Source organism: Myotis nattereri (assembly GCF_964212035.1).
Source record: "Myotis nattereri genome assembly, chromosome: 11".
NCBI lineage: Eukaryota > Metazoa > Chordata > Mammalia > Chiroptera > Vespertilionidae > Myotis > Myotis nattereri.
This window is the reverse complement of record NC_138086.1, coordinates 71,141,316-71,168,878: the sequence shown is the minus strand read 5'-3', so window position 1 is coordinate 71,168,878 and position 27,563 is coordinate 71,141,316. Positions and strand designations below refer to the sequence as shown.

Sequence of the window (27,563 nt, the reverse complement as noted above, 5' to 3'; positions counted from 1 at the left end):
GGTTTTTCAAAATGCTGACACACCGAGTTCAAAAGGCTCGCCATCACTGGCCTAGGGCATGTGAGGGGTTTGCAGTGGTTTGTGGCCGGAGGATTTCCCACGAAAGCCCTCGGTAGTTACAGGGCTGGTTGTTCTGTAGCACAGGTGCGTGGTGAAGGGAAAGGTGCCGGGTGGGAGGTGCTAGGGACAAGGATGGCTTTGGCTACAAAACATCTGGAGATCAGAGGTGCTATTCAGCCACAAGCCTTGCACGTGGCTGGAAATAGTGGGGATCATGGTGGGTGCATCTCTGAAGCGTAGGGACCCATTTTAACTCTGAAGCATAAGAATTCTGAGTTTGATTGTCTGAATGTAAAACTTCTCCGATGGCTGTTCATCTGCTGTGAGGTAAGAGCGGGGCTGCTGAGATGCTGCCGTGATTCTCCCCTCCTTGGTGTATCCCTGTCCCTGTTAGTTTCTCTAAGTCAGATCCACAAGTGCATATGGACTCAGATTCAGAGCCCAGCAGGCAGCGAGACTTAATCTGTACGAAGGAGTGAATGCTTAGGGAAAAAATCCAACACTCAGTAGAAGTGAAAATGAAGCAGTTGGCACCTCCGAAGGGGATTTTAACTGTGAGTGAGAGAGCTCAGCATGGTCACAGGGGCGGGAGGAGGTGTGCAGAGCTGAGAAGAACTGGGCCAGGTGAGGCATCTGTCGCTGGCTGAAGAAACAGCAGCCCTGCAGGCTCTCCTGCTACAAAAGCCTGGCCGCCCGGGGGATAGGTCAGGCCAGCCTCGGCGCCCAACGGGTCACGGTTGGGTGGGGTCAGCCGAAACAGGAAGCTTCGACAGAGTCGTTTTTACGCCAAGAAGTTCCAACAACGGCTGTGATGCCAGTGCTTGATAATTATTGACTTCTCATGGTTAGCCTCTCTTTGAGAAACATAATTTTCTGAGCTTTTAATGAGACTCGATGAAAACTACAGGGTCCAGTGAACATGCAGACTGCATTTCCCCCCAAAAATAAAAAGATTTACTTTCTTCCCTTGGTAAGAAATTCAAATAGAAAGCCAAGTTTCCCCAAAACCCAAAGAGAAAAAAAAAATGCAATGTAAAAAAAATCACTATCAACAGTTTGGTGTGAGTGTATCCTCCCAGCCTTTTAATGCGTATACAAACCTACATTTTCACTTGAGTGTGACTGTGATGTAACACTGTCCTATAACCACCTCGTTTCACTCCTGCACAGGTCATAGATCTCCATGGTTGTCAATACATTGATGTGTCTGACCTTATCAAAGGCTTCATTGCAGTTCATGGTATCCATGTGATTTAATTAACCAGTTCCCTATGAGGGACTTTCAGGCTGTTTCCAAGTTTTGGTTATTACAAAGAATGCTGGTAACTTTTTGCCCATAAGTCTTTGCACACTTGTCCAATAATCTCTGAAGGATTAATTCTTAGATGTGGACTGTCTAGATTAGAAGATAGATACCTTCTTAATTTTGATATAATTTGACAAAATGCCATGAATGAATTTTACTAACTTGCTCTGCTTTCATTAGTATGATAGATTGCTCTTTCTCTCAAATTATTACCAACTCTGGCATTACCAATCTTTGCTAATCTGATGGTGAAAGGAATGTAAGTTATTTTATTTCGAATTTCTTAGATCAGTAGTGATTTGGGGTCTACTGTCATATACTTACTAGCCACATGTATTTTTTTGTGGGAATTCAATATTTTCTGATGAGGTATCCATCTTTTTCTTATTGAATTATTAGAGCTCTTTGTATATCAAGAATACTAACACTTTGTCACGTGCAATTAAATCTTTTTGGTAACAGCAGAAAATGTTAAATAGGTTTACTTACAAACACTGTGGGATCCCCCGGTGCCCCTCCCCCCAAAAAAAACCCACAAAAGTTTTGGTTATTGACACTTTATTAGGTTTACTAGGAGTGCCATAATGAAGTATTTCAACCCAGGTGGCTTAGAGCAATAAACATGTGTTCTCTCACGTCTGGGGTTAGAAGTCTCAAAACAAGGCATTGGCAGGGCTTTGTTTCCATGGAAGCTTCTGGTGAAAATCCTTCCTTTCCTGCTCCCGCTTCTGGAAGCCCCAGGTGTTCCCTGTAGATGTGTAGACACAGCTCCGTCACCTGGCTTTCTCCCTCATCTTTTGTTAAGTATACCAGTCATATTGGATCAGGGCAGTGATGGCGAACCTTTTGAGCTTGGCGTGTCAGCATTTCGAAAAACCCTAACTTAACTCTGGTGCCGTGTCACATATAGAAAATTTTTGATCTTTGCAACCATAGTGAAACAAAGACTTATATTTTTGATATTTATTTTATATATAAATGCCATTTAACAAAGAAAAATCAACCAAAAAAATGAGTTCACGTGTCACCTCTGACACGCGTGTCATAGGTTCGCCATCACTGGATTAGGGTCCACCATGCTGACTTCATCTTAATTGCAGGCGCACCTCAGATGCTGTGGGTTCAGTTCCAGACCACCGCTATAAATTGAGTTTCCCAATAAAGCAGGCGCAGTTGGTTGGGACATCCTCTTGTAAACCAGGTTTCAGTTTCGATCTCTGGTCGGTGTGTGTGTGGGAGGCGGCAATGAATTGATATCTCTCTCTCATACCGATATTTCTCCGCCTCTGTCTCTCCCTCCCTCCTTCCCTCCTTTTCTCTCTAAAAAAGCCCCACAAAATCAATAAAAATATCCTTGGGTGAGGTTTAAAAAATTGCAACATCTGTGAGGCACAATAAAAGGAGGTATATCTGTACTGCTGCAAAACCTGTTTCCCAATAAGATCACATTCACAGACATGCGTTAGCATTTCAGCATCTATTGGAGGGACACAATTCAACCCACAGCAGTCCCCATTATTGAGTGTCTGCTATCACCAGCGAACTGTGTTCTTTAACGGCTGGGACTAGATGAGCCTTGTTCCATATTCTGACCTGAAGTACTTTAACCAGTGTCTGGTACGTAGTGGCCCCTCCAAAAAGACTTCCTGAAAGAATTTGAGTTTCATGACTATGTGCCCATTCAGACATTAAAAGATGTACACAAGAGAACACAAGAGATCAGATTTTCTTTCATTTAAATCTACATTTAACAATTTGTAATTAATATGCAAGTGCAAGTGGGGATAACCGGACTGTCCAGAAGAGGGAACGGCTCAGCTGTCTGAATGGGGCTTGGGCCAGGCGCGTGCTTTGGGTGCCCCAGCACTTGTCCTGCAAACAGGCCTAAGAATATGCAGACACACTCCCAGACGAGAACCGAACTTATGACCCAGAATGGTTAGGTTGGATTAAGTAGAAAATAAGACAGCAGAGCCTGTAACAATCTAAATGTATTTTATTTCTTATTCATATTGTAAAATACAATTGACATTTATTTCATAGTCACATAGAGCCAAGCTTATCACATAAAGTTCAGAATTTGCTTCAGACACTTTCTTTCTTTTTTTAAAAAAATATATTTTATTGTTTTTTTACAGAGAGGAAGGGAGATAGGGAGTTAGAAACATCGATGAGAGAGAAGCATCGATCAGCTGCCTCCTGTACATCTCCCACTGGGGATGTGCCCGCAACCAAAGTACATTCCCTGACCGGAATCGAACCTGGGACCTTTCAGTCCGCAGGCCTACGCTCTATCCACTGAGCCAAACCGGTTTCGGCAGAATTTTACTTTCTAAGTTATTTTTTGTACTTGCTTCAAAAAATAATTTCCAATTACATAGGACTAACAGCCTCCAAGTTATGCTGAATTCCCGTATTTAAGCTTTTAAAAAATAACTTCCCTCCTGTGAAAGACATATCTGACAAAACATCTATCCTTCATTCCCACAGAGGAATATTTCATTACCTGGCACGGTACTTGTAATGAAATGTATATTCCTCTGTGAGGGATAGAGCATGACTGTAAAAGATGAGTTGTCAAGAAAGAGTGTTTTATCGATACCTTATGAGTCAGGGGAAAGGCTCAATGGGCAAAGAAGCAGTTCCGTCTACACCTTCAAAGGCGTGGAGGGCTTTTTCGAACCCTGTATGTTAGAACCACCCAGAGTACTTAGGAAAATACTGACGTCTGGGCCTCATCCCAAACGAATTAACTTATAGCCTGAGATTGGTGCTCAGGCAGCATATTTTACTTTATTTATTTATTTATTTATTTATTTATTTACTTACTTACTTATAAAATATATCTTTATTGACTTCAGAGAGGAAGGGAGAGGAAGAGAAAGATGATGAGAGAGAACCACTGACTGGCAGCCTTCTGCATGCCCTAAAACCTAGGATCGAGCCCACAACCGGGGCATGTTTCCTAACCAGGAATCGAATCGTGACCTCCTGGTTCATAGGTCAATGCTCAACCACTGAGCTGCACCGGCTGTATTTTAAAAAGTGTCCCTGGTGACTCCTATTTGTACCCAGAGTTAAAAACTACAGAGCATTTGAATACACAGAAGGAAGGTTTGGGCTACACCAAACCAGGTATTTACTTAGAAATATTTAAATTTAATGTACATTTATATCTAATATAAACAGACACTGTTAACAGAGTTATTCCTTTGTCAAGTATTACCTATAACTAATTTTAAAATATTTCATAAATAACGATGTTTCTCTGAGGTTAACCAACACTTCCAATAAATAGCAAAGTAATTAAGAGGTGAAAATAGTTTTTGAAAAGGACATTTCAATTGTTTTTTGAAAACCTGAAGAATGTGTTCAAAGTGTAAAAGTTCTTTAAACTGAGAGGTGGATAGGAGAAGTAGTGTTCTTCCTAACTCGGGTACTTTTTAGATAGCAAATATCTTCTTCCATTAATAAAAAAGAAAGAAAGAAAAAGCTTCTCAGATCAAAATTTAAAACCAACGTATTTGGAAACTAATCCATAATTTCTAGAATGTCTCCTTTAATAATATACTTTAAAAAAAAACAAAACTTCTTCAAGTATCTTTACAAATAAATGCCTAAAATCCAAGTAATCCCAGAGGAGAAATTCTTTCTCAACTGGTTTTTGAATCTAGGGTAAAGGGGTTCTTAAAAATTTCACAACTCGGGGTAAAAAGCTGTGGGAGGGTGGCAAGAAGAAGAGGAGAGTCAGGGAGAAAGGGAGGGAGAAAAATATGAAGGCAAAAAAAAAAAAATGAGTCCCTTTAGCTGCTTCTTGGTTCTATGCTGGACACGGCTATGATGGTTGTACTTAATAATTCACTCTGTGGACAGAGTGGGGACAAATGGTCTCATCTCTATTTCCCCCTATTTATAATCTCGGAACCAGCCCAGCAGAGCAGGGCCAAGGCACTAAGGTTCAGATTTTCCATTTTTGTGTTTGTGCGTCTCAGCTGTACACTGTAAAGGGCCTCATTGCAAAAGACTCTGGAGAGACTACCTCGCTTTCCTTCCTTTTAGTGCATCTCTGGCATCTGCAGACAACCAGGGGATGCTTGACAATACCGTGAGGGATGCGACAAAGACTACAATGAGCACATTATTTTCTGTAAAGAGCTCGAGGAACACAGGATAACCGAAATTGAGAGTAAACCCAGGTGAAAATAGATGTCACAAATTATTCCAAAGAATTTCCAGAGGCACTCAATAATAAGATAGTCAAAACATCAGGCGCAACAAGGAACTGATTAGTCTGTTTAAACATAGAATATTCTCCAAAATCATTGAGACAAATGAGATAGAAACAAGTCTGCAAATAGGCCTAGAACTGAACTGTCCTTAAACAATCAGACATGCCAATATTTGTCTCCGGTGAAGAGTTCAGCTAGGAAAAGAGCTGTATTTCTGAGGTGCCAGCTTTCATAATGTCCTATTAGAATTTAAATCCAAGGTTGATGACTGACGTGCTAACTTAAAGCTTTGGAACACTAACTTGTTTTTCTAGCCCAAAGCATTAGGCTGAGTGTTTCTCTCCTTGCTTGATGCCAAGAACAAGATGCAGGAACCAGTTAAACTGCACGGTCCATCCTTTGTCTCTGCAAACTTCAATCTGATCAAGGAAATACTTTTTAGCATCCTCCTCATTTTTCCCCACGGTCAGGGCATCCCGAATATATTCAATATCTTCTTTGCTTGTCAACTGGGGCATTCCCGTCATCAGCATCATGGAGAACAAGATGATCAGAAGGTTCGTGTGATGACGCAGGGCCAGATAAGCCTTAGTGCAGACTTCCTGAATAAAGAACAACATGCTGTTACCGTGGTTACGGTAACTAAATAGGCTAGAGATACTGGGTACTGGAATTTACATGGCATCACTCTATTCTGTGGGAAGAAACCATCATAAACAGGTAGGGCCCCTGCCTCAGATGCAAAGTTAGATGAGAACAGAAACTGTTTTTGTAATCTCTTAAGCACTGTAGTGTAAATACATATATCCAGGTGTGCTCACGGAAAGCTAAGTGATACAGTGAAGGTTCATCTTATTTCTTACTCTGTATTTTCACTTCAGCTCTTTCCTGGGCAAGTGAGGGTGGACATTTATGCAGTCTCTGAAGAGCAATGAATCAGTTTTGAACACAGTACTTGAATCAATAAACGTTATATAAGCATAAATAATCTTTGCCAAGAGCTAATGAAATCAAAAGAAATGATGGAAACATTGTGTTTAGGTTTCGTGTTCGTCTTCACAATTTGTCCTATTCTAAGAAAATCAATGTGTTAGCTTCTCATAGTCTGACTCTCAAAATTGTTGGATGAACTTTGGAGTTTTAATACATATTCTGAATACCGAGTGAAAGAGAGGACTTTAAAAAATGCTATGGCTGCAGATAACACAGGTGCTGCAGGTGAGTTAGATCATACAGGTGAGTTAAATCCACTTATTAAGCAACAGGCATGCTTATGCCAATTAAGTTATTCCAAAACAGTGGTTCTCAACCTTGGCTGCACATTAGAATCACCTGGGAATCTTTTTAAAATCCTGATTTCTGGGCCTCATCCTCAGGAAATTCTGTTTCTTTGTTACTAATGTTGTGGCCTCACCCCATAACGTAGAAACAGAATTTGCAGAGGATGAGGTCCAGAAATCAGGATTTTAAAAAGATTCCCAGGTGATTCTAATGTGCAGCCAAGGTTGAGAACCACTGGCTTAGAAAAAGAGGCAAGTTCCCAAGTTCATAACATGAGACTAACCCAACCTTAATATCATAACTTGGCAAAGATAGAGTGTTAAGGAAAACTGAATTTAACAATAATAAACATAAATATTTCAAATAAAATACTGAATAACATGTTAAAAGACTAATACACTATAGCCAAATAGGGATTATTCCAAAATTGCAAGAGTAGTTCATCATAAATTACTGTTGATTTTATAAAAGTAACATGTAAGAATATATAACTAAAATGTAATGATGTGAAGAATTATCTGATATTATCAGTCATAATCATTCTGAATAAGGAGTATAGGAAAAATAAATGAAGTATAAAATCAGAAAAGTGAAGATAAAATTGCTAGTATTTACAAATAACTTAATGTCTTCTCGGAACACCAAAATCGGGGGAAAACTAAAATACTATTATAACTTGTTTTTATAAGTTTGCACTTAATAAAATTAATAAGTGGAATGCTATCAGTAGGAGCAACCAGTTAGAAAGTACAGTGAATAATGGACAGAAAATCATGATTTCTGTGATAGACACATGCACAAAACATGAAGAATCCATATTTAAAAACTGTAAAAATTTACTGAGGCACATAAAAGAAAACTTGAACATATATATATATTCCTAATATGCAAATAGACTGAACGATGGAACAACCGAATAACCAAACAACCGGTCGCTATGACATGTGCTGACCATCAGGGGGTGCGCATGGAACATGGCGGGTGTTGGCCATGGCGGGATGGTGGAGCAGGTGAGCGGTGGTGCCAGACCAAGGCGGGGCACCGGTTGCTGTCACTGGGGTGAGCCTCTGGTGGTTACTGAAAATTCTTTGCTCCCGAGCAGCGTGGTCCCGCCCGGCACTCGCACCTGCTGCTGGAGCCCAGTGCCAGCCCTGATCACCCCTCAGGGCTTCTCCACCTCCCCCTGCTCCTGAGGGTCGATTGGGGCAGCAGCCGCTCACACCCGCTGACAGCACTGGCTCTACTCATACCTGCTGCTGGCGCCAGCCCCAATCATCCACGCAGTCAGCAGGGGAGCAGCAGCGGCAGTAGCGGGGCTGCTGGCCACAGCAGGAGCGGCCAGGCAGGGGCACGGAGGATGGGCTGAGACCCACCCCTGTGCCCACTGCAGCCTCGCAGCCCACAGTTCCTTTCAAGGTGCACAAACTCATGCACTGGGCCCCTAGTGTTATTATAATAGTAATAACAATACCCCTAGCACATTCCTCAGGGATGACTGACTACTTATTATAAAGATCTAAGTTCTTCTCAGATTAATCTATAAATATAAAGAAATTGCAATAAAAGTTTCTATTGAATATTTAAACTCAGTCTTGAGCTTTTAGTTCATATGAAATAATTGGGGCCTGAGAGAACATTTTTGAAAAAGTACAGTAATAAAAAACAGTGCTTGCCATACTAGATATTAAAACATATCTTAAAACTATAATATTTTAAATGGTGTGACACAGTGCCTATTCTTTTCCAAAAAGATAAGAAATTTTGTGGAACAAAATGGAAAGTTCAGAGACAGATCAAAGTATAATATATATTTATATGACATAGTAAAGGTGACTTCTCAGATTAGTAGAGAAAATATCTATTATTTGATAAATGATGCTGGTACAACTAGCTCATCATTTGGAGGAAAAATAAAAGTTCATCCCATGTGATATATCTATCAAAATAAATTCCAGATGAATTAAAGATTTAAATGTAAAAAGGTCAAATATTTAAATAATCATGAAGTGGGAAAGGACTTTATGAAGATGACTTCCAAAGTGGAATCTATAAGAAATAGCTAGGGAGATTACAGAATCTTCAAACTTCTGAGAAAAAAAGCCATAAAAAATTAAAAGAGGCAAAAAATAAGAGAAAACATATTTGCAACATGACGTATCACTCCTTCACTCCAGCCTGCCAATAGCTCTTACAAATCAGTAAGAAAGAGATAGTTGGCTTGAAATACAGGCCAAAGATATAAATGAGAATTGACACAAAATAAATAAACATATGAAAAATACGCTATCTCATTCGTAATCAAATAAATGTAACTTAAAAAGAGATGGAGCCCGCTGGTGTTGTTCAGTGACTGAGCATCGTCCCATGAGCCAGGAGGTCACATTTGATTCCAGGCAGGGCACATGCCCAGTTAAGTTCTCGATCCCCAGTAGGGGGTGTGTGGTAGATGATTCTCTCTCATCATTGTTGTTTCTCTCTCTCCCTCTCTCTTCCACTCTCTGAAATGAATAAAAAGATATTTTTTAAAAAGGAGAGATGGAAACATTCATCTACCAAAACTGGAAAATCTTTTTTATTTAAAAAAAAAAATATTAAGGACCCAATGTTCACCTTTCATAGGCTGATGGTAGATGGGAATAGTTATAGTTTTACTAGAAGATAATTTGATAATTAAATCAAAATCTTTGAAATATGTATGTGTTTTGCAACTTAATTATGGTGGTGTTTACATGACTGATGCATTTGTCAAAATTCAAAGACCTGTACACCTAAAATAGTTCTCGGTATGTAATTACACATCAATAAATTTAATTTTAAAATGTCTATATCCTTATGCCCAGAAATTTCCATGCTAGTAATTTACCTTTTAAAGAAAATGGCTAATTTTGCAGTGATTTATCTACAAGAATGTTAATTAGAACACTGTTCAAAATTGTGGAAACTTGAAAGCAATCTAAATATCCTATAATAGGGGATCAATAACAAGGGTTTATGAAAGTACCTACAACTGCATGCTTTGTAACTACTAGGATGATACTATAGAAGACTATTTAATAAGCATGTGAAAATGTTTGAGTTAAAAAGTAGGTATGAAACAATATGTAGTAGAATACCATTTTGGTAACTGTACACAAAGTACTTTTTAAAAAGAATGTAAGTTTACAGGCCAAAATGTTAATAGTGATTTGTCTTTTTGCACTTAGATGATCTTTTCTGTGTCATTTGCATGTGGAGGGGTAATTACAGTGACAATAGTGGTCATGCCTGTGTCACTCTGTGTGTGCATCACCCTATCCAAAGACAAAAACTCATGGAGCATTCTGGCACTGTTTAGGTAGGCAATATCTATAATAATAAAAGTGTAATATGCTAATTAGACCGAACAGCCGAATGACCTTCTGGATGTCCCTCTGGAAGACCTTCCAGATGAAGCCGTGGCAGCGGGGGCTGAGGCAGAGGTGGTTAGGGGCGATCAGACAGGCAGGTGAGCAGTTAGGGGTGATCAGACAGGCAGGTGAGCAGTTAGGAACCAGTGGTCTCGGATTGCGAGAGGGATGTCCGACTGTTGGTTTAGGCCCGATCCCACAGGGAATCCCTGTGGGATAGGGCCTAAACCGGCAGTCAGACATCCCCCGAGGGGTCCCAGATTGCCAGAGGGTGTAGGCCAGGCTGAGGGACTCCGCCCCATGCACAAATTTCATGCACTAGGCCTCAAGTGTGTATATATATATATATATAAAATGCACAGAGATGACACATACCAAGGATTCAATCAATGTTAGTCCTCTCTCTTCCCTAAATGGAGGGTAGATGGGCTCCATGGGAGACTCCACAGACAGAAGACAGCGGTTCCTGTCTCAGCTCAGACATCACTCGTCCCCTGGAAGTGGCCCCAGTGCATTAGGCTCTTGCATTCTTAATGATTCCACTGACAGGCAGGAAACCATCTTGTCTTGCTCATTAATAGGACCCACTGAGGTCTCTCTCCTTTTTTGCTAATTACACAGGTTAAGGGCAGACTTCACCCCAGGCAACATACTCATTAATTTGCCAATTCGCACAATTTTCACGAAGACGTAGATGAGAATGCCTTTTGATTTTGAATTAAATTACATTCTGATTTTTAATTATTTTCTATCCTTCTATACACAGGGAGCTCTGAGCAATCCCTCCCTTCCCCCACCACACACACACACACACACACACACACACACACACACACACACCATCTGAGACCACTGTGTGATCAAACAGAAATTTTTTGAGGAGGAAAATTAATCTGGGGCCAAGTTATGATAATGCCAATCTATAGGTGCTTAGTAAGTATGTGTTAAGTGGCAACGCAGTGATTCACCAATGGCCGTAGTGCAGGGAGAAACACAGAAACTGCCCTGCCTCTCCTGAAGGCCATCTCACCCGGATGAGGAATTCCTTCTGGCTCTAATTTATTCAGTTAGCTCTGATTTTATATACAAGAGTCACTTCAAGGAGAAAGAAATGTCATCCCCAAATTTAAACACATGCCCATACTTGTCAGACGCAATGTTTAAATTCTGACTGGCTGTGCAGACTTAGATACTTGGTGCAGATTTACCTACGTTTTACGTAAAGCTAGTGTGGAGCAGTGGTTAAAAGTACAGATTCACACCTTCCTGCCTGGTTTCAAAGCTTGGCTTTATTTCTGACAAGCTTCTTGTCACAGAAGTTACTTAGCCTTTCGGACATCAGTTTGCTCATCCATGGAATAATAATAATAACAATACCCCTTACATATGGTTGTGGTGAGATTTAATTGCTATGTAGGTGGCTGGCTATCCTATCCTATATAGTAAAAGCCTAATATGCTAAGTGTCCGACCGTTCATTTGACTGTTCAACCAGTCGCTATGACATGCACTAACCACCAGGGGGCAGACGCTCTGACCAGTAGGTTAGCTTGCTGCTGGGGTCCAGCTGATCGGGACTGGGCCAGATGGGCTGGATATACCCTAGAGCCCTCCCGTGGTCCCCCCTGCCCCAGCCCCAATCGTGCACCAGTGGGGTCCCTTGGCCTGGCCTGTGGGGATCAGACCGAAACCGGCTCTCCAACACCCCCCACGGGGTCCCAGATTGTGAGAGGGTGCAGGCCAAGCCAAGGGACTCCCGGTGCACGAATCTGTGCACCAGGCCTCTAGTTATTCATAATGTGAGAAGTTGCATTATTGATCACATACTTCTCAGGGCTGAGAGGTCACCTTCCCATCTGGACCACCTGTTCGAAATGTCTCCTCAGACATTTAAGTAAAGACCTAGGAGGTGAGGTGGGTTGGGGTAGGAGACAAGCCTCACTCCAACCAGGGTTTGCCCTGGCCCACTGAGGTGGGAAGGAAGATGGGAGCACAGCACACAAAGGCTACACATGCAGGTGGTTCTCTTGCTGTGAGGGGCACAGTGAGTGCTTGCTCCACCCACTCAAGCCCCAGAGGTATCATTTCTGCCCCTCGTACTCAGCCTTCCTTCTGCGAGAATGTCCTGGCCGTGCTGCTCCAGCCTGAGGCCTGTGGTTTGAGGGGCCACGAGGATGTGGCTTGGGGAGCTCAGGGGGAAGCCCAGAACAGAAGTTACTGGCTGTAGCAACAGACTTTTCCCTTCTGCCTAAGCTGCCCGGCACTGACCTCAAACATCCTCCTTCTGTCCTTCTCAGATGCCTGTTGAAGGCTTTCTGTTATTAAATAGAGAAGAAGGGGTAAAGGAACAATCTGACGGCAGGGACGCGGGTAATGTACTTGTTGGCGAGTGTGAATGTGGGGAGCACTGTAGGTTTGCTGGTGTCATTACCTGGAACACTACCCTTTAGTGGCTAATAGACTGAGCCTACATTGTACGTCTGCTCTTAATTTCATAGTTGATTCAAATGCAACTAGTACCAAAGGAACGACTGCTTTTACAAAACGCCCACTCCCACCATTCTTGGGAACAAAGGCACTCCTTACCACTTCAGTGTCAACACTTTGACTTGATTTGTTAACTGGCACAACTTATCGGGCCATTAAATGGAAAAGAAACGGTTTTCTATGTACAATCTACTCATTTCTTGACCACCAATGAGCTGTGGCTGCCTTGGACTGTCCACGGTCATGTGGAATAGGCCTACTTTTTCTTTAAACTCCTCCATTCTCATCTCAAAAAATAATTACTGTACATAATGCACAAAAACGAGGAAGTAATTTCAGAATCATAAAACAGAAACCCTTGGAGCAGATTCTAGGGCTGAGGTGAGAGAGAGAAGAAAAACAAATGTTCATCAATGAAAAGAAATGTTCTCACCCACTGACCTTCCCTTAAATAATCATGTTGCCTCTGTCTGTGGAGCATGGAGAAAGTGGAGAAAAATAATATTTCAAAGAGAGGGGATTTTATTCCGCTTTTATAAAAACCAATGACTTGGCTAGGCAATGTCTTTAGAAGTTATTTTGGCAAAACAGAATAGATCACTGATTAGCAGACCTAATAACACTTTGGTAAATTTGAAGTACTTATAAGAGTGCGTCTGACACTTGGCCATGCATTTATTCAGTGCGAGTTAGGATTCTTACCTTTAAGGACTTCTTAAAAATGATTCTCAGACTAGTTCTGTCTACCAGAGGAAGGGCTATACGGCCATCTTCTCAAATATTTAGCTAGAAGCTCATTGTAAAGGTAAAGATTACAATTAAACTGTTCTATTTTAGTAAAATATTCTAAATAGACTAGACCAGTGGCCGGCAAACTGCGGCTTGCGAGCCACATGTGGCTCTTTGGCCCCTTGAGTGTGGCTCTTCCACAAAATACCACGTGCGGGCGCGCACGTACAGTAAGATTGAAACTTCGTGGCCCATGTGCAGAAGTCGCATGGCATTTTGTGGATGAGCCACACTCAAGGGGCCAAAGAGCCGCATGTGGCTCGCGAGCCACAGTTTGCCGATCACTGGACTAGACCATCTGTGGAGGTGTGTGCTCTTTATCTTCTAGCCTTGTTCCAAAAAGGATTGCAGGTGGATTATTGGGACACATAAAAGCCAAAACAACATTAGTTAAAAGTGGGTAGAAAAAGGAAAGGGACTAACAAAGGAAATGACCTGCAATGAGTTTGGGAAAGAGACTAAACCTATGTATCATAAATCCTATCCACTTGCTATGAGCAGTCAGTCTTCAAATGTATCTGCAGCCCAAAGGAAAATTGAATGTGTTACTGCATCCAGTGTTCAAAAGATTAACAAAAAAACCTGTTTGTTTAGGAGACACACAGCTTTTTTAGAAACTAAGACCTGATAGAAATTTCGCAAGAGGAACTTAAATAAAGTACACTCTGTAACGTGGTGAACAGTGTCCTCAATAATATCCTGGTGGTAGACAAAACAATTCTCTAAAAGAAACTAAACATTGAGAGAACGGTGCCGGTTGGAAGGTTATTCTCGGCAAATGTTGCAAGTAGCAGGGGTCTAATGTCTTATTTACTGACTGACATGGCATGCTGGTCAACACGTAGCCAGTCCAAGGCCATCTCTCAGTGATACGTTTATATCTTTCCAGAAAAGTGATAAAATTCGGCGAGCTTATCCAAGTGCTAACAACTCTACAGCCCCAGGCAAGTCTGCATCAGGCGAGATGTCCCCACATAGTTGAACTCCTACAGAAGGCTGATGCCGGACCCGTCTCTGAGCACATCTTCCAATGGTGGCACAGAGAGTGAAGTACTGAGATTCTCAGACCTGGATGGTGGAGGCTGAGCTTGACAGTGGGCTAGGGTACAAATCCTGAGAGAGAATCCTTTGTCAAGTCAGTATGTCATGAGCATTTTGACAGATAAACTTGTAATTTTCTGTTGACCTGTACCAAGCCTTTATTACGGTAACTTGTGATTAATCAACTGAGCTCCAAAGAACGTTTTTGCTTTGTTCTCTACCCACCCCAATTCAGCCCATGCACTGCTTCAGACTGGACCCACATTTCCTTTCTTGACTCAAATTCCAATACATACTCCCATGTATCCTATGTTCCATCCATACTGAGCCCTGTGCTTTTGTTCCTTGATACTAATACTAAATACTAACTTCACCTCCTTGCTCATGTTATGGTCATGATCCAGAGTGGGGAAAGGAACATCAGGTAGAAAGAATAACATGAGCAAGGGCATGAAGTTAGGACATGTGTTCAACATAGGACAAAATGAAACTGAACTCAGCCCTCAAGGCCCAATAGAAAACTTCCTTCGCTCCATAGCCCTTTTCTATCCCCCATGATTTATTTGCTCCTTCTGCAAACCACTGTTGAAATGCTTAGTACAAAGTTGTATATGTACGGGGGTGGGGGTGAGGGGTGAGGGCCCTGGGTGTGCTTTTGCTCTGTGTCACCTGTGCCCAGCACAGTGTCAGGCACACTGTAGATAGTATGCAGAATGCTTCATGCACAGAACCAAGTTCAGTGTTGGGAAAGACTCACTGCTTTAAAATCAAGATGAATTAGGGAAGGATCATATTTGAAGGGGATTAAACTGTAAGCATGTTTTGGCTTGTGAAGAGCAGTACTTGAGCCTTCTTTGGCCTGCTCAGTATCTGAAATGTAGTAGGTATGTAATAAGTGTGTGTTGAATAAGTGTGCATATGGAAGAATAGAGCCTGGTGACGCTAGTAGGATGGGGTAGGAAGCTGATATAGCCCCGCCTGGCAGATTATAGTATAGTTATAGGCAGGGGTCCTCAAACTATGGCCCGTGGGCCACATGCAAATACAAATATTGTATTTGTTCCTGTTTTGTTTTTTTACTTCAAAATAAGGTATGTGCAGTGTGCATAGGAATTTGTTCATAGTTTTTTTTAAACTATAGTCCAGTCCTCCAACGGTCTGAGGGACAGTGAACTGGCCCCCTGTTTAAAAAGTTTGAGGACCGCTGGTTATAGGTGTAGACAAGTGAGGGGATATTACACAAGGAAGGGGAGTTGGAGAACAGGAATGGGAATTATGGTGAGTGTCCCTGGTGGTCCCTGTGGCTGGGCTTAGGGAGAGGACTTGAGTCCCTAGCAAGACAGATGGCAGGAGAAAACAGTGCCCTATTGCTGGAAGCAGGTTAACAAGCCGGGTCCTCATGAAGAAATGGAGGCAGAAGGAGTTAAAACAACCCGGGGTCTGAGAGGAGGGCTAGATGAGAGCAGAGATGGACTTTGAACAAAGGTTCTTAAAAACCTAAGTCGGGGCTGGGCCTGTAGGTTTAGGGGCCTGGGTATGCCCTGGCATGGGGGCAACACTGCCAGGAGTGGAAACCCAGCAAGGCCTGATAAAACTGGCATCCTAGATCAATGTAACACACCCAGTAAATGGGCTCGACTTCACTCCTACACACACTCCTTAAGAGTGACATCTAGGGGCAAGCCCCTTTGCGGTGCCCTCCTCACACTGCCTGCTGAGCACAGACGTGCACAAGAGGATGCTCCCCTAACCTCTCCAGCTTTAGCTGACATGCACTTGCTTAGCGTTTGTTTCTACAAGACCAAGTTGTTTATGCTCCGTGCAAACCATCCTACATTGAAGTATACACCACAGGTCTTATTCTCTTGGCATGGACTATTGCTCTGATTGGGGGAAAATATGTAATGTTTATGTAAGAAAATCTTCACAAAAATGTGAATGGGCATCATATGACCCATATTTGCATTATTATTTTTTAAATATTTTAAAATACTTTTTTATTGATTTTAGAGAGAAAGGGAGATGGAGAGAAACATCAATAATGAGAAAGCATCATTGATCGGCTGCCTCCTGCATGCCTCCTATTGGTGGATCGAGCCTGCAACCCAGGCATGTGCCCTGACTGGAATTGCACCATGACCTCCTGGCTCATAGGTCTATGCTCAACCACTGAGCCACACCGGCTGGGCCATATTTGTATTATTTGATAAAATACTAGATTTCATAATTAGGTTTACTTCTGAAGCACAGATATTTAGCCTGCACCTTGAAGGCTTAGTGACGTCCCTGTGACGGTAGTTTGTCCATCTGTGCCTGAGTTACCACTTCATCAATTGATGGAATACAGTGCATTATGGGGAAGGAAGAAAACCTAGAGGCTCGCTAGTCTCATCCATCTCCGACCGATGCAGGAATTGCCCGCCACCGTTCATTTCTTCACTCTCCAAGTCCCCTCCCGAGTGCTTATATGTCTCAGGCCCCATGGGAGGGGTGCAGGCAAGATTGGTACCCGTTGCACAGAACCTACTCTGGGAAGGGCGAGGGAAAGGGCAGGCTAGTACAATTCATTATATGCTGTGATGGATGCTATGAAAGCAACATGCAAGGGGCTGTGGCAAAGAGCAACACGAGGGACCTAATTTAGAAGACTGCTCTGACAAACAGCATTTAAGCTGGGCCCCAAAGGGCAGTGAGGGCCCTCCAGGGAGGAGGCCCGCCCCCCACGGTGGAACAGCTGGATGGGGACGATGAGCAGGAAGGCCACTGCGACCCGAGTGAATGTAGGGAGGGTGCCATGGCACAGGGCCCTGTAGGGCAAGCTTAGATAGGTAGATGTTATTCCAAGTAAGATGAGAAGTCACGGAGCGGTTTAAAGTAAAGGGAGTAACATGGTATCTATTTCTTAACTTCAGTTTTTAGCCAATTTTTGGTTAATTTGCAACCTTCTAAAACACCAGATATTTAAGACAATGAAAGAAAAACACTAAAATGTTGCCAATGTTTTTTTAGAAAGTGGAATACTGTTTTTTTATTTTTATATCCTCCTGATATTTTCAATATTTTGCTAGGTTTTCATTTTTTTTAAAAGAAGCAGTTACTATGTTTAAAATAAGACAAAACCCACATTCATATATAAGAATAAGTGGGAAGCTAAATTTTATTTGCCAATGATTTAAATGTATTTGTATGGAATGTGTGTTCTATGACTGTTCAATGAAATTGAAAGCAAAATGGTTCTAAAATAAATTACCAGTGGGCAAAACACTGTTTTCTTTATTTCTTTTTTTTAAAATCTCTTCAGTAAGGGAGATATTTTTCTAAGGAGAATTTATTTTTCAAATTGTCATCATTGAAATATATCTGTTTAGCACCCTGTGTGTAGGCTGCTGCTCCCAAGACTAACAGACATTCTTGGTTTTGTGTCTTCTTGTCCGTCTACAATAGTTTGTTCCCGAACGCTCCACTATTCCAGAAATAAATTATGAATGTGGTGCTTGGCCAAGCAGGCTCCCTTGGAAGAGAGAGGTGCAATAAAGGAGCACCGTCCTCTTTCAGCCCCTCTGCCCTCCCCCCCGCTGGCCACTTGCTGGGTATATTTTTAAGACTTTGTGGAGAAGGTTCCCCTTTGTCCTGAACAAAGAGTGGGTCAACTTTCCCCCCACCCTTCCTAACAGGTTATTCATATGTGCTGCGTGCATTAATCCACCTTGTCAGCTCAAAATTAGTGATTCACTGGAAATGAGGACACCTTTAATTCCAATGTAAATATATACAACATTTCCCAGCTTCCCTAAAAATGGCAGCTTTATGACACAAGATCCTGAGGTGCTATTTAAAGAGTTTAGAGATGTGCTTCCTGAGCTTGAAGGACTTCATCTCAGGAAGGGAACACAAAACGAAGACACAGAAAACCCTCTGAGAGGCTTAGTGGTACGTGAAGAAAAGTTGCCAAAGGGTCTGAGTCAGTCAAAGATGAAAAAGCTTGCTGTTCATCTTTGTCAGGCTGGAAGCTTGAGAAATTGTGCATGTGGCTAACTGCACATGTACATGCATACGTGTGTGGCTTTTTTCCTATTGTGAGTGAGGAGGGGGGGGGGACCAGTGCGGAGAGGGGGCGCAGGCAAGGGGGCAGGCAGAGCTGGGACCCTCGTTTGCTCTTTAACCAGAACAAGGCTACTTTCCCATGTTTTACATACAACATGTCAGAAAGGGCTTCCTCACTTGAAAGTGTTCAAAGCGTGCAGACCCGCCGTGATGCGTCTGACTTTCTTCTATAGCGGTGGCCCTGGGCTAAGCACTCTGCACATTTCAGTTAAATAATCCCTAAAAAAAATGGCATGAAGTAGGTCCTAGTATTCCCACTTCACAGAGGCTCTGAAAGGGCAAATCATCTGTATCACACACAGGCAGCTACTAGGCAGCGGGGTCAGGATTCACGTTCAAGTCTGTCTGCTCCAAAGCCCAGCCTTCCAACCACAAGGCCACGCTGGAGCTGTGCTGAAGCCTCAAGGAGCATGCAGTCACCGGCCCTTAAACAGCATGCCAACACCCAAAGCACAGATCTCGCGCTGAAGCACAACGAAATGTATGAAAGTGTGCTCTCAGTGGGGCACTCTGCCAAGACGTCACTTTACCTAAAGAGGCTTCAATGGCTTAGGAAACAAGTTTTGGCCACAAAGGATGGAGAAATGCTTCCAGATGGAGAGGACAGCTAGTGCAGAGGCGCTCCGCAAAGATTTCCTGGTTTGGGTGGAAGCTGCCTGGAGGGGGCGGCAACCTTCCCTTGGCCTCGCCACGCCCCGAATCTTTTCGCTAAGTAATGTTTTAAATTACAGAGGTTCTCAACCTTCCTCATGCCGCGACCCTTTAATACAGTTCCTCATGTTGTGGTGACCCCCAACCATAAAATTATTTTCGTTGCTACTTCATAACTGTAATTTTGCTACTGTTAGGAATCGTCATGTAAATATCTGATATGCAGGGTGTATTTTCGAACGACGCGACCCACAGGTTGAGAACCGCTGTTTTAAAACGTAAGACAACAATGAAGAGGACTAATGGGGAAGTTTTCCTTGGATTTGAGGGTTGACATGGGCACTTTGGGGTCTACAGAGTGTTGTCAGCAACAGGGCAGATGGACAATCCCTGGGGGAAACCACTAGCAAAAAGGAAGAGAACAGATACACAGAAGCAAGGAGAGCCAGCTAGTGAGGTCAAATCCCTCTTGTCTGCTTCTCTAAATGGCACTACTGCTGCCTCCTTTGTTCAAAGCTCCTCATAGGAGCCACCTCCAGCAGAGGAGAGTTGAGTGTTTCCCTCCTTTAAATGGTAACATTCTTTCAGGTGTTCTATTCTTTTCTTCCTTTCTATTTTTTTTCTTCTTATTCTTTTCCTTTTGTGGAACCATTTTTCTCTTCTAGGAAGTTGTCAAAACATATGATTTTTTAACTTTAAAGAAAAACAGGACTGCAACGTGTCAAATCCCTGGAAATGGTCTGAACCCAGTGGAGTTTACACAGAAACACACAGTAAAAACCCTAAGGCCATCTGGCCACAGAGATCTCAGTTTCTCTGACAACACCCCTGCCAACGGTGGGAGGGCAAGTCCTGCGATCACTGAAGTGAAAATCAGGCAGGAGAACAAACAAGAACAGGCAGGTTTCAAAACAACATATTCTGGTTCCTGTTCTACTGAGTTTCAGACCCATGTCATCTCCTAGGGATAACATGGGACTGAGAAGGGACTCAGGAAAAAGACTTGTTCCTAAATGCTGACTACAAATCAAGACACATTTAAGGGGCACTCAGGGAGGGGGCTAAGGCAAACGTACATATGAGGCGATCACTCATTGCCTCTCTTGTTCTGTTTTGTGTTTGCATGGCTATAACATCGGCGTATTACAGCAGGGACTACAATTTCTCGGAGTTATGCGCATTCACAGTTATTCAATTTGCAAGCATGAAAATTATACTCCTCGGGTACTGAACATATCTGATAGTCAGAAGTGGATGTAGCCCAGAAAGGAATGGAAAAGAGGCTGGAATGTGAACGCTCCCAGGGAGCTGGGAGCTTGTTTGCCGGTCAGCAGGACAAGCCAGTGCTCTTTGCAGGACCTGTAGTCAAGCTGACTGGATTTCAAATGAGAGAAGGGACCGTCTTCTACAAAAATGAGAAAAGCACACAATGGTGCAACAAGAATTCCTGTGTTAATTTGCTAAATATTCACCTGTAGCAAAAATCAGGAGAAGTCTCCAATTGCCCTGGCCGGGTAGCTCGGTTGGTTAGAGCGTCATCCCAATACTCCAAGGTTGTGGGTTCAATCCTCGGTCAGGGCACATAGAAGAATCAACCAATGGCCCTGGCTGGTGTGGCTCAATTGGTTGAGCATTGCCCCATGCACTGGAAGGTCGCCAGTTTGATTCCTGGTTGGGGCACATGCTTAAGTTTTGGGTTCTGTCTCCGGTCGGGGTGTGTATGAGAGGCAATGGATTGATGTTTCTCTCTCTCTCTCTCTCTCTCTCTCTCTCTCTCTCTCTCTCTCCCTTCCTCTCTCTAAAGTCAATAAAAACATATTTTTAAAAGAATCAACCAATGAATGCAAGAATGATGCATAAATAAGTGGAACAACAAATCGGTGTTTCTCTTTTCCTCTTTCTTCCTAAAAAAATCAATACATTTAAAAAAAGAGAAGTCTGCAATCATTTGAGAATCCTGAAAAATCTATGTAAAATTTGGACCTTCTAGGCAAGATCTTGGAGAGATAAACACTCCAAAGCCAAACCGGCTTGCTCTGCCTTACGCCCCCTCTGCAGTGCAGTGCCCTGCGGATGCTCTAGAGCTGCCAGCCCCGGGAGCGCGGAACACGTTTACTTGCTGTTTGGTTGTAGGTAGCACGGTTACTGAGAAGCGTCATTTTGCACTTGGGGAAGGAATGGAGGAGGCGGGGGTCATGCCAGAGGGGGTGGGCAGAGGTGAGAGGAGCCCCAAAGTGGAGGGAAAGGCGAGGGCAGCTGTGCGCTGCGGGCACCGCCCGCTTGGTGTTCACAGTAGGCGGTCATCATGAGGCCACTTACCTGAAATTTCTGGAAGTGTAGGCTTGTCTTCTTTCCAGAAGTTCCCATCACAAACAGGAAGTCTGGGGTTAGCACAAATGGCACTCTCTCCTTATTAATGCCCAGGAAGCTTTTGTAATTCCCAAGAATATGCCCAAAGTCAATATGAAATAGATTTCCTTAAAAGAAGAAAATGTCTGACATCATGACGCTGGCATAAGTGCTTGTAACAATACTCTGGTTTGTTTACTTCTCAAAACATGTTTTTAGGTTGCCTGACAATGAACGATCTTGGGTGACAGAGCTATTTTTACACTGTTTTATCAGCCGGTGGTATTTTTCGTTTCAGCAGGTGTGTGTAGTAATAGCCACAAAGCGCTCTTTGAAGCAAGTATGTTTTCTTTACCCTTCCTGTGTTCTTTAAATGAGTCAAATGTTATTTAAAAATTCTCGTCTCAGAATTATTCTTAGAAATAGAAATCAAAACTCTGGCTAATATGTCTTCATTATGCCCAAGACTCTCTTATACCCATTGTGTAACTCCAGATAGAGTGATGTTTCAGTCCGCTTGGGGGAGGGGCATTTACCTTTTACTTTTGAGTAGCATGATAGAAATAAATCATTTGAATTTCCTTTGGGTCAAATTCTACCATTTTTACCATCACCACCACCACTACCATCATCTCTTCTCATTTGTATAGCTCTTTTTCATATGTATGGAGAATACATTATTGATTCTCATAGAGAGAAAAGTGGTTTACCCAAACATGGTGCTTTTCCCAGACTCTTAAGTTGGTCCAAATTTCTCTTTTAAAAAAATCTTTATTGTTGAAAGTATTACATGTCCCCCCTTTCCTTCCATTAACCCCTTCTAATCCACCCAAGCCCTCTGCCCCAGGCCTTCACCACCCTATATTTTGTGTCCATGGGTTATGCATATACGCATACAAGTTCTTTGATTAATCTCTTCCCACCTACCCACCCATTCACCTCTGCCTTCCCTCTGAGATTCGACATTCTGTTCCATGCTTCTATGTCTCTGATCTATTTTGTTTATCAGTTTATTTTATTCATTGGATTCCACATATTAGTGAGATCATGTGATACTTGTCTTTCTCTGACTGGCTTATTTTGCTTAGCATAATACTCTCCAGGTTCCTCCATGCTGTTTCAAAGGGTAAGGGAGCCTTCTTTTTTATTGCTGACTAGTATTCCATGGTGTAAATGTACCACAGCTTTTTTATCGGTCCAAATTTCTTAGGCAAAAATTCTTGGCACGGTAGCCAATACTGACCACTGTCAGGACGGACAGTGAACTAGTGAGCAGGGGTAGGTTAGGAAGACACAGCATATTAGATGTAAAGGTCTATATCTGTGAGTTATTTTTGTTTGCTTTTCTATAACATTTGACACTGTTGATCGTGCCCACCTTCACTAGCTTCTGGGATATGATCTTATCCTAGCTACTCTCCGACTTATGTTTCTTGGGTCTCATTTCCTACATCCTCCTCCATTCCTCACTCCTGGGTGATCTAGGGCGATCACAGAATCCGTGTCCCTGTATAATAATGACTTCTAGATATGTGCTCCAACCTTGAATCCTATTTAAAAACTTACTCTCTGCTGGGGGAGGAGGAGTTAGTGCTCAATGGTTACAGAGTCTCAGTTGGGGAACATGAATAAGTTCTGGAAATGAATGGTGGTGATGGCTGCACAACAATGTGAATGTACGCAATGCCACTAAACTGTGCATTTACAACTGGTTAAAGTGGTACATTTTATGTTATGTGTATTTTACCACATTTTTTTTAAAAAAAGTTGCAATAAATAAACTCACCTGTCTCTGTAATCATAATGTTGTCGTTGTGCCGGTCGCCTATTCCAAGAACAAAGGTTGCCACACAGTAGCCAGCACAGGAATAAACAAATCTCTCCACTGCTGCCTGAAACTAATGCACATGCATCTGAATATTAGTTGTGTTCTAACTACAGAGACAGCATGAATCTATCACAAGTGACTTTCAAAAAGACCTCATTCTGGGAACCATTTCAGAGAGCAAATTAGTTGTGTGGGGTTCCATTAACATTATATCTGCTAAGTGCCAACTTTCTCATTTGCTCTACTTAACATTTTAGGCAAAGATTCAATGATCCACAATAGCAGGAGGAGAAAATAAGAGGCAAAGGGCAACATCAATTTAATCAAAGGGCTCACTGTCCCTCCAGGTGTCACTTGCCAACAACTATATAGAACTCAGGATCATTTCTTCGTCATTGGTGAACATGTGTTTTGTCTGTGACCACTTTAAAGGTGATGGGGTCACAATCCACATGTATAACAGCCTAATAAGTGCTACTAATTACATTGCCTTCCCAAAAGCCTGCGAACCATGTAAATGAGAAGTACTAATAAATCCTGTGCAGAACTTTAAACGACAGTCCACGGCTTGGGAAGGATTCAGCACATGTACTTCATGGGAATGTGAAACTGACATTTTCAGCATCCATAATTTATCGTTTAGATCAGACTGACGTGGTAAATTAGAAAGCACTTTACAGGATATGCACTGTTTCCCAGGTAGGAAGAAGTTTATGCGTGCTAACTAAACTTTTCTGCTGAACAACAAAAATAGACTGTCATAAAAAGTGCTACTGAATTATTTCACAGAACCAAATTTGATGCAAAGCATGCCTGATAATCAAAGGAGAAGCAAATGCTCACGGAGTTCTGAACAGAGCTCCTCTGTTTTACACAGCAATGCTAGGTCACCACAAGAAGGTGCCTACAACCTTCATGACCTCATGAATAAAGGGTTTCACGACATACATCAGGAGGCACGACATTGGCAGATCCTTTGGAAATGTGAAATCGATATTGCCATGTAAATGACAACTTCAAGGGCCTTTGGAGTGGGGAGAAGCAGGGGCTCACCTTTTCTTCAATAGGGCATTTTTCTTTAAGCCAGTGATTCAGGACTTCATCTTTAAACGCTCCTGTGTTGCCTACGGTGCTTTGCTGAATTTTGGCAATGGTTGTGGCATCTTTCACAATCTGGATCATTCCTGCAAGAGGAGGCACACAGTTTGATAGAGGCTGGGGCCTAGGGCCTGACCTAGAAGAAAAATGGTTATGTCTTTGTTGAGTGGAGAGCAGAGAGCTACTTTCCAGATTCAAGCGGTTGGTTTTCTTCAGAGTAAGAGAAACAAAAGGAGGAAAATATGGAAGCTGCGTGGGACATGCTTAATATTACTGAGTGGGAAGAGGAAAGGGTTGGTTTTGGAAGGTCCTAAGTAAAAGCATTTATGGGCTGAGTATATCCCTCCTTCCTTGGCAACCTGTGCCTTTTCCTTTATTTTAAGTTATAGGCCAAATGAAACGGTTTTGTACAGTTCTCAAGTCAGAACCTTGAATAAAAATGTTTGATTGGCCCGGCTGGCGTGGCTCAGTGGTTGAGCGTTGACCTATGAACCGGGAGGTCATGGTTCGATTCTAGGTCAGGGCACATGCCCGGGTTTCAGGACCGATCCCCAGTGTGGGGCATGCAGGAGGCAGCCGATCAATGCTTCTCTCATCATTGATGCTTCTATCCCTCTCTCCCTCTCCCTTCCTCTAGGAAATCAATAAAAATATGTATTAAAAATGTTTGATTGAAATAAAATGTTAAATATTCATAAAAGTGCCTAAAAGTAGAGTATGTAATAGCTTTAATTATGTGAATTCCGGGATATTAAAATCAGTGACAGAATTTCTATTTTTAAATGTTTCTTGTGAGGGAGAAGTTTAATGTGCAATGAAACAGTTAAAGTTTAGAGGTGGAAAAGTAAAGAGGGAAGAGCAGGTTCTAACTAAAATAATTTCCATGTATAGTAACAAGGATTTGAATCATGCATTCATTTATCTTCAACATATCTATATTAAATTGGGAGTCACATTCACCAGCCTTGGAACACTTTCTTCCTTTTTATATGGATGTAGATTGTAAATTGTCAGTCAGCAAATGCCTACACTGAAGGAATTGCGATCCTTTAAAAGTAGCTGAGTGATACATCCACCTCCTGAGGTAAGCACATACCTATTTTGTCACCAGTTGAAATGCAACCATATGGCAGGAGGCACAGATCCAAAGATTCAATCTCCCAGATGGATTCCATGATTCGTAGAATCTGGGTATCAAAACACAAAAAGGTTTCCATTATAAATGTATATATTTCTTCTTCTGAAAAAAAATATTATCTGGTAACACAAAATATGAAATAAAATATTTTTTATTTATTTATCAACCTGGTACTCTGAAGTTTCCATTCCTTGGGAGCCTATAAATTTTGGTCCCTGAGATTTACCTTGGGGAAGAAGATAAATGGATTTCTTTTGAGATAGATTTTGGCCCCAATTCATCTATTCCACTCCAGGTATGTATATTTTACCACAATAAAAAAATTCCACTCTACACATAAGGCACTCTTGGGCTACAACCAAGACAATAACAGCAACAATCACAATGATAGCTAGCATTTACTGAGTGCTGTTGTATGTGTTCTCTTGCATTTATCCTATAGTAGTGTGGATGTAATTATTATTCACATTCTGCAGGTGAAGAGACTAAGGCTTAGAGAACTGAAATAACTTGTCCTTATCTGCCAAGCAAAGTGCCTTAACAACAAGACAAAGTACATAAGGTTCAAGTGCAAAATTTGCCTCAAAATGAGAGGAAAATGAGTGATGTTTTGTGGTTTTCAGATACAGCTTCAAATAATTCAAAAGAGGTTACAGATTTGTTGGAAATTAAATGAACTTTCAAGGTTTTGAACTTTCAAAAGAACTTTCTTTTTCTTTTTAATAAAAAGTTATTTCCAGGAAAAATACATTCTTGAAAAGAGAGCAAAGGGTATTATTGTTTCCATATTAGAAATCAGCAAAAACAGAAACATAGAGGGAATTGAAAACATGCCCTTGTTTTTAAATAGTCTACATTTATAGCACTCTGGTTTGCCTATTTTAAGTAAATCATATTACATATTAGAAATTACGTTACCTCTAAAATGTTGAACTAGAATATAGAGTATCACTGAAGTTTATCCAGAAATGTTAGAACATAGAAAAATGATTAACATTGGATACCTGCATCATTCATCTGCTGTAGCAATCTGTTCACTCTTGTTATTTAACTGCATGATTTCTTCAACCACCTACCTGTTCATCTTCTTTCCCATTCCTATTAAATCAGTCACTTGAGTTTGTATTATGTGGATGTGTATCAAAGGTTATGTATCTAAGAAAAGCACCTGTGTGTACCGTATGTAGCTATGTCTATGAATATGAATAGAAGTGAATGCTTGGAGGTAAATACATTCATGTTCTATGTTACCATTCTAGAAATGGGGTATATAGGTGAGGGAAGTATATCTGACTATTTGAACATGTTGGATATGCATCCTCTCAGGAATGACAGAACTATGATGCTCACTAGATTGCATATGGAATGGTTCACAGCTGTACTCCCCCCAGGGAAACTATTATGTAATCACTGTTCATCATACAAGATAGGAGAATGGGAATAGACTCAGTAGAAGGCATTTTTTTTAGATCTAATATACTAGAAATGCTTTTTCAGATAATTGAAAAAAAATCCTTCACAGTAGCATACCTGTAAAATAAGCATGTCTTGGCGCAAATCATCGCCATGTTTAAAGATAATCCCAATTGTCTCATTTGATAGAGCTGTAGGGTCGGCACATTTAAACTCAAGCCACAGGGGTTTCTTCTTAGAGGCCATAACTTTACACTTTTCAACCTGGAAAGAAAGTCAGATGTTTTTATACATAATGAATACACATTGTAGAGACACACATCCTCTTGTGAAGTATCAATATAAATAACCAGGACAAACTCCTAGTTGGAAAATGATTTTCAAAGATTTAGGTAAAAAATACA

General features: G+C 41.7%; 1 protein-coding gene across 2 annotated transcripts in view; it reads right to left on the bottom strand.

Moving 5' to 3' along the window:
* Nucleotides 1-5,347: 5,347 nt before the first annotated feature.
* The window catches only part of PIK3CG (phosphatidylinositol-4,5-bisphosphate 3-kinase catalytic subunit gamma), a gene marked incomplete at its 5' end in the record, with an annotated part of 35,006 nt that continues 12,790 nt past the window's right edge, over nt 5,348-27,563 (bottom strand). For both annotated transcript variants that reach the window (XM_081102552.1, XM_081102553.1), the window contains 6 exons: nt 5,348-6,197; nt 21,653-21,810; nt 23,469-23,580; nt 24,564-24,694; nt 25,705-25,795; nt 27,277-27,423. In XM_081102552.1, the coding sequence (XP_080958678.1) occupies nt 5,919-6,197; nt 21,653-21,810; nt 23,469-23,580; nt 24,564-24,694; nt 25,705-25,795; nt 27,277-27,423 (918 nt within the window). In that variant the 3' untranslated portion in view covers nt 5,348-5,918. The remainder of the gene's footprint in view (nt 6,198-21,652; nt 21,811-23,468; nt 23,581-24,563; nt 24,695-25,704; nt 25,796-27,276; nt 27,424-27,563) is intronic.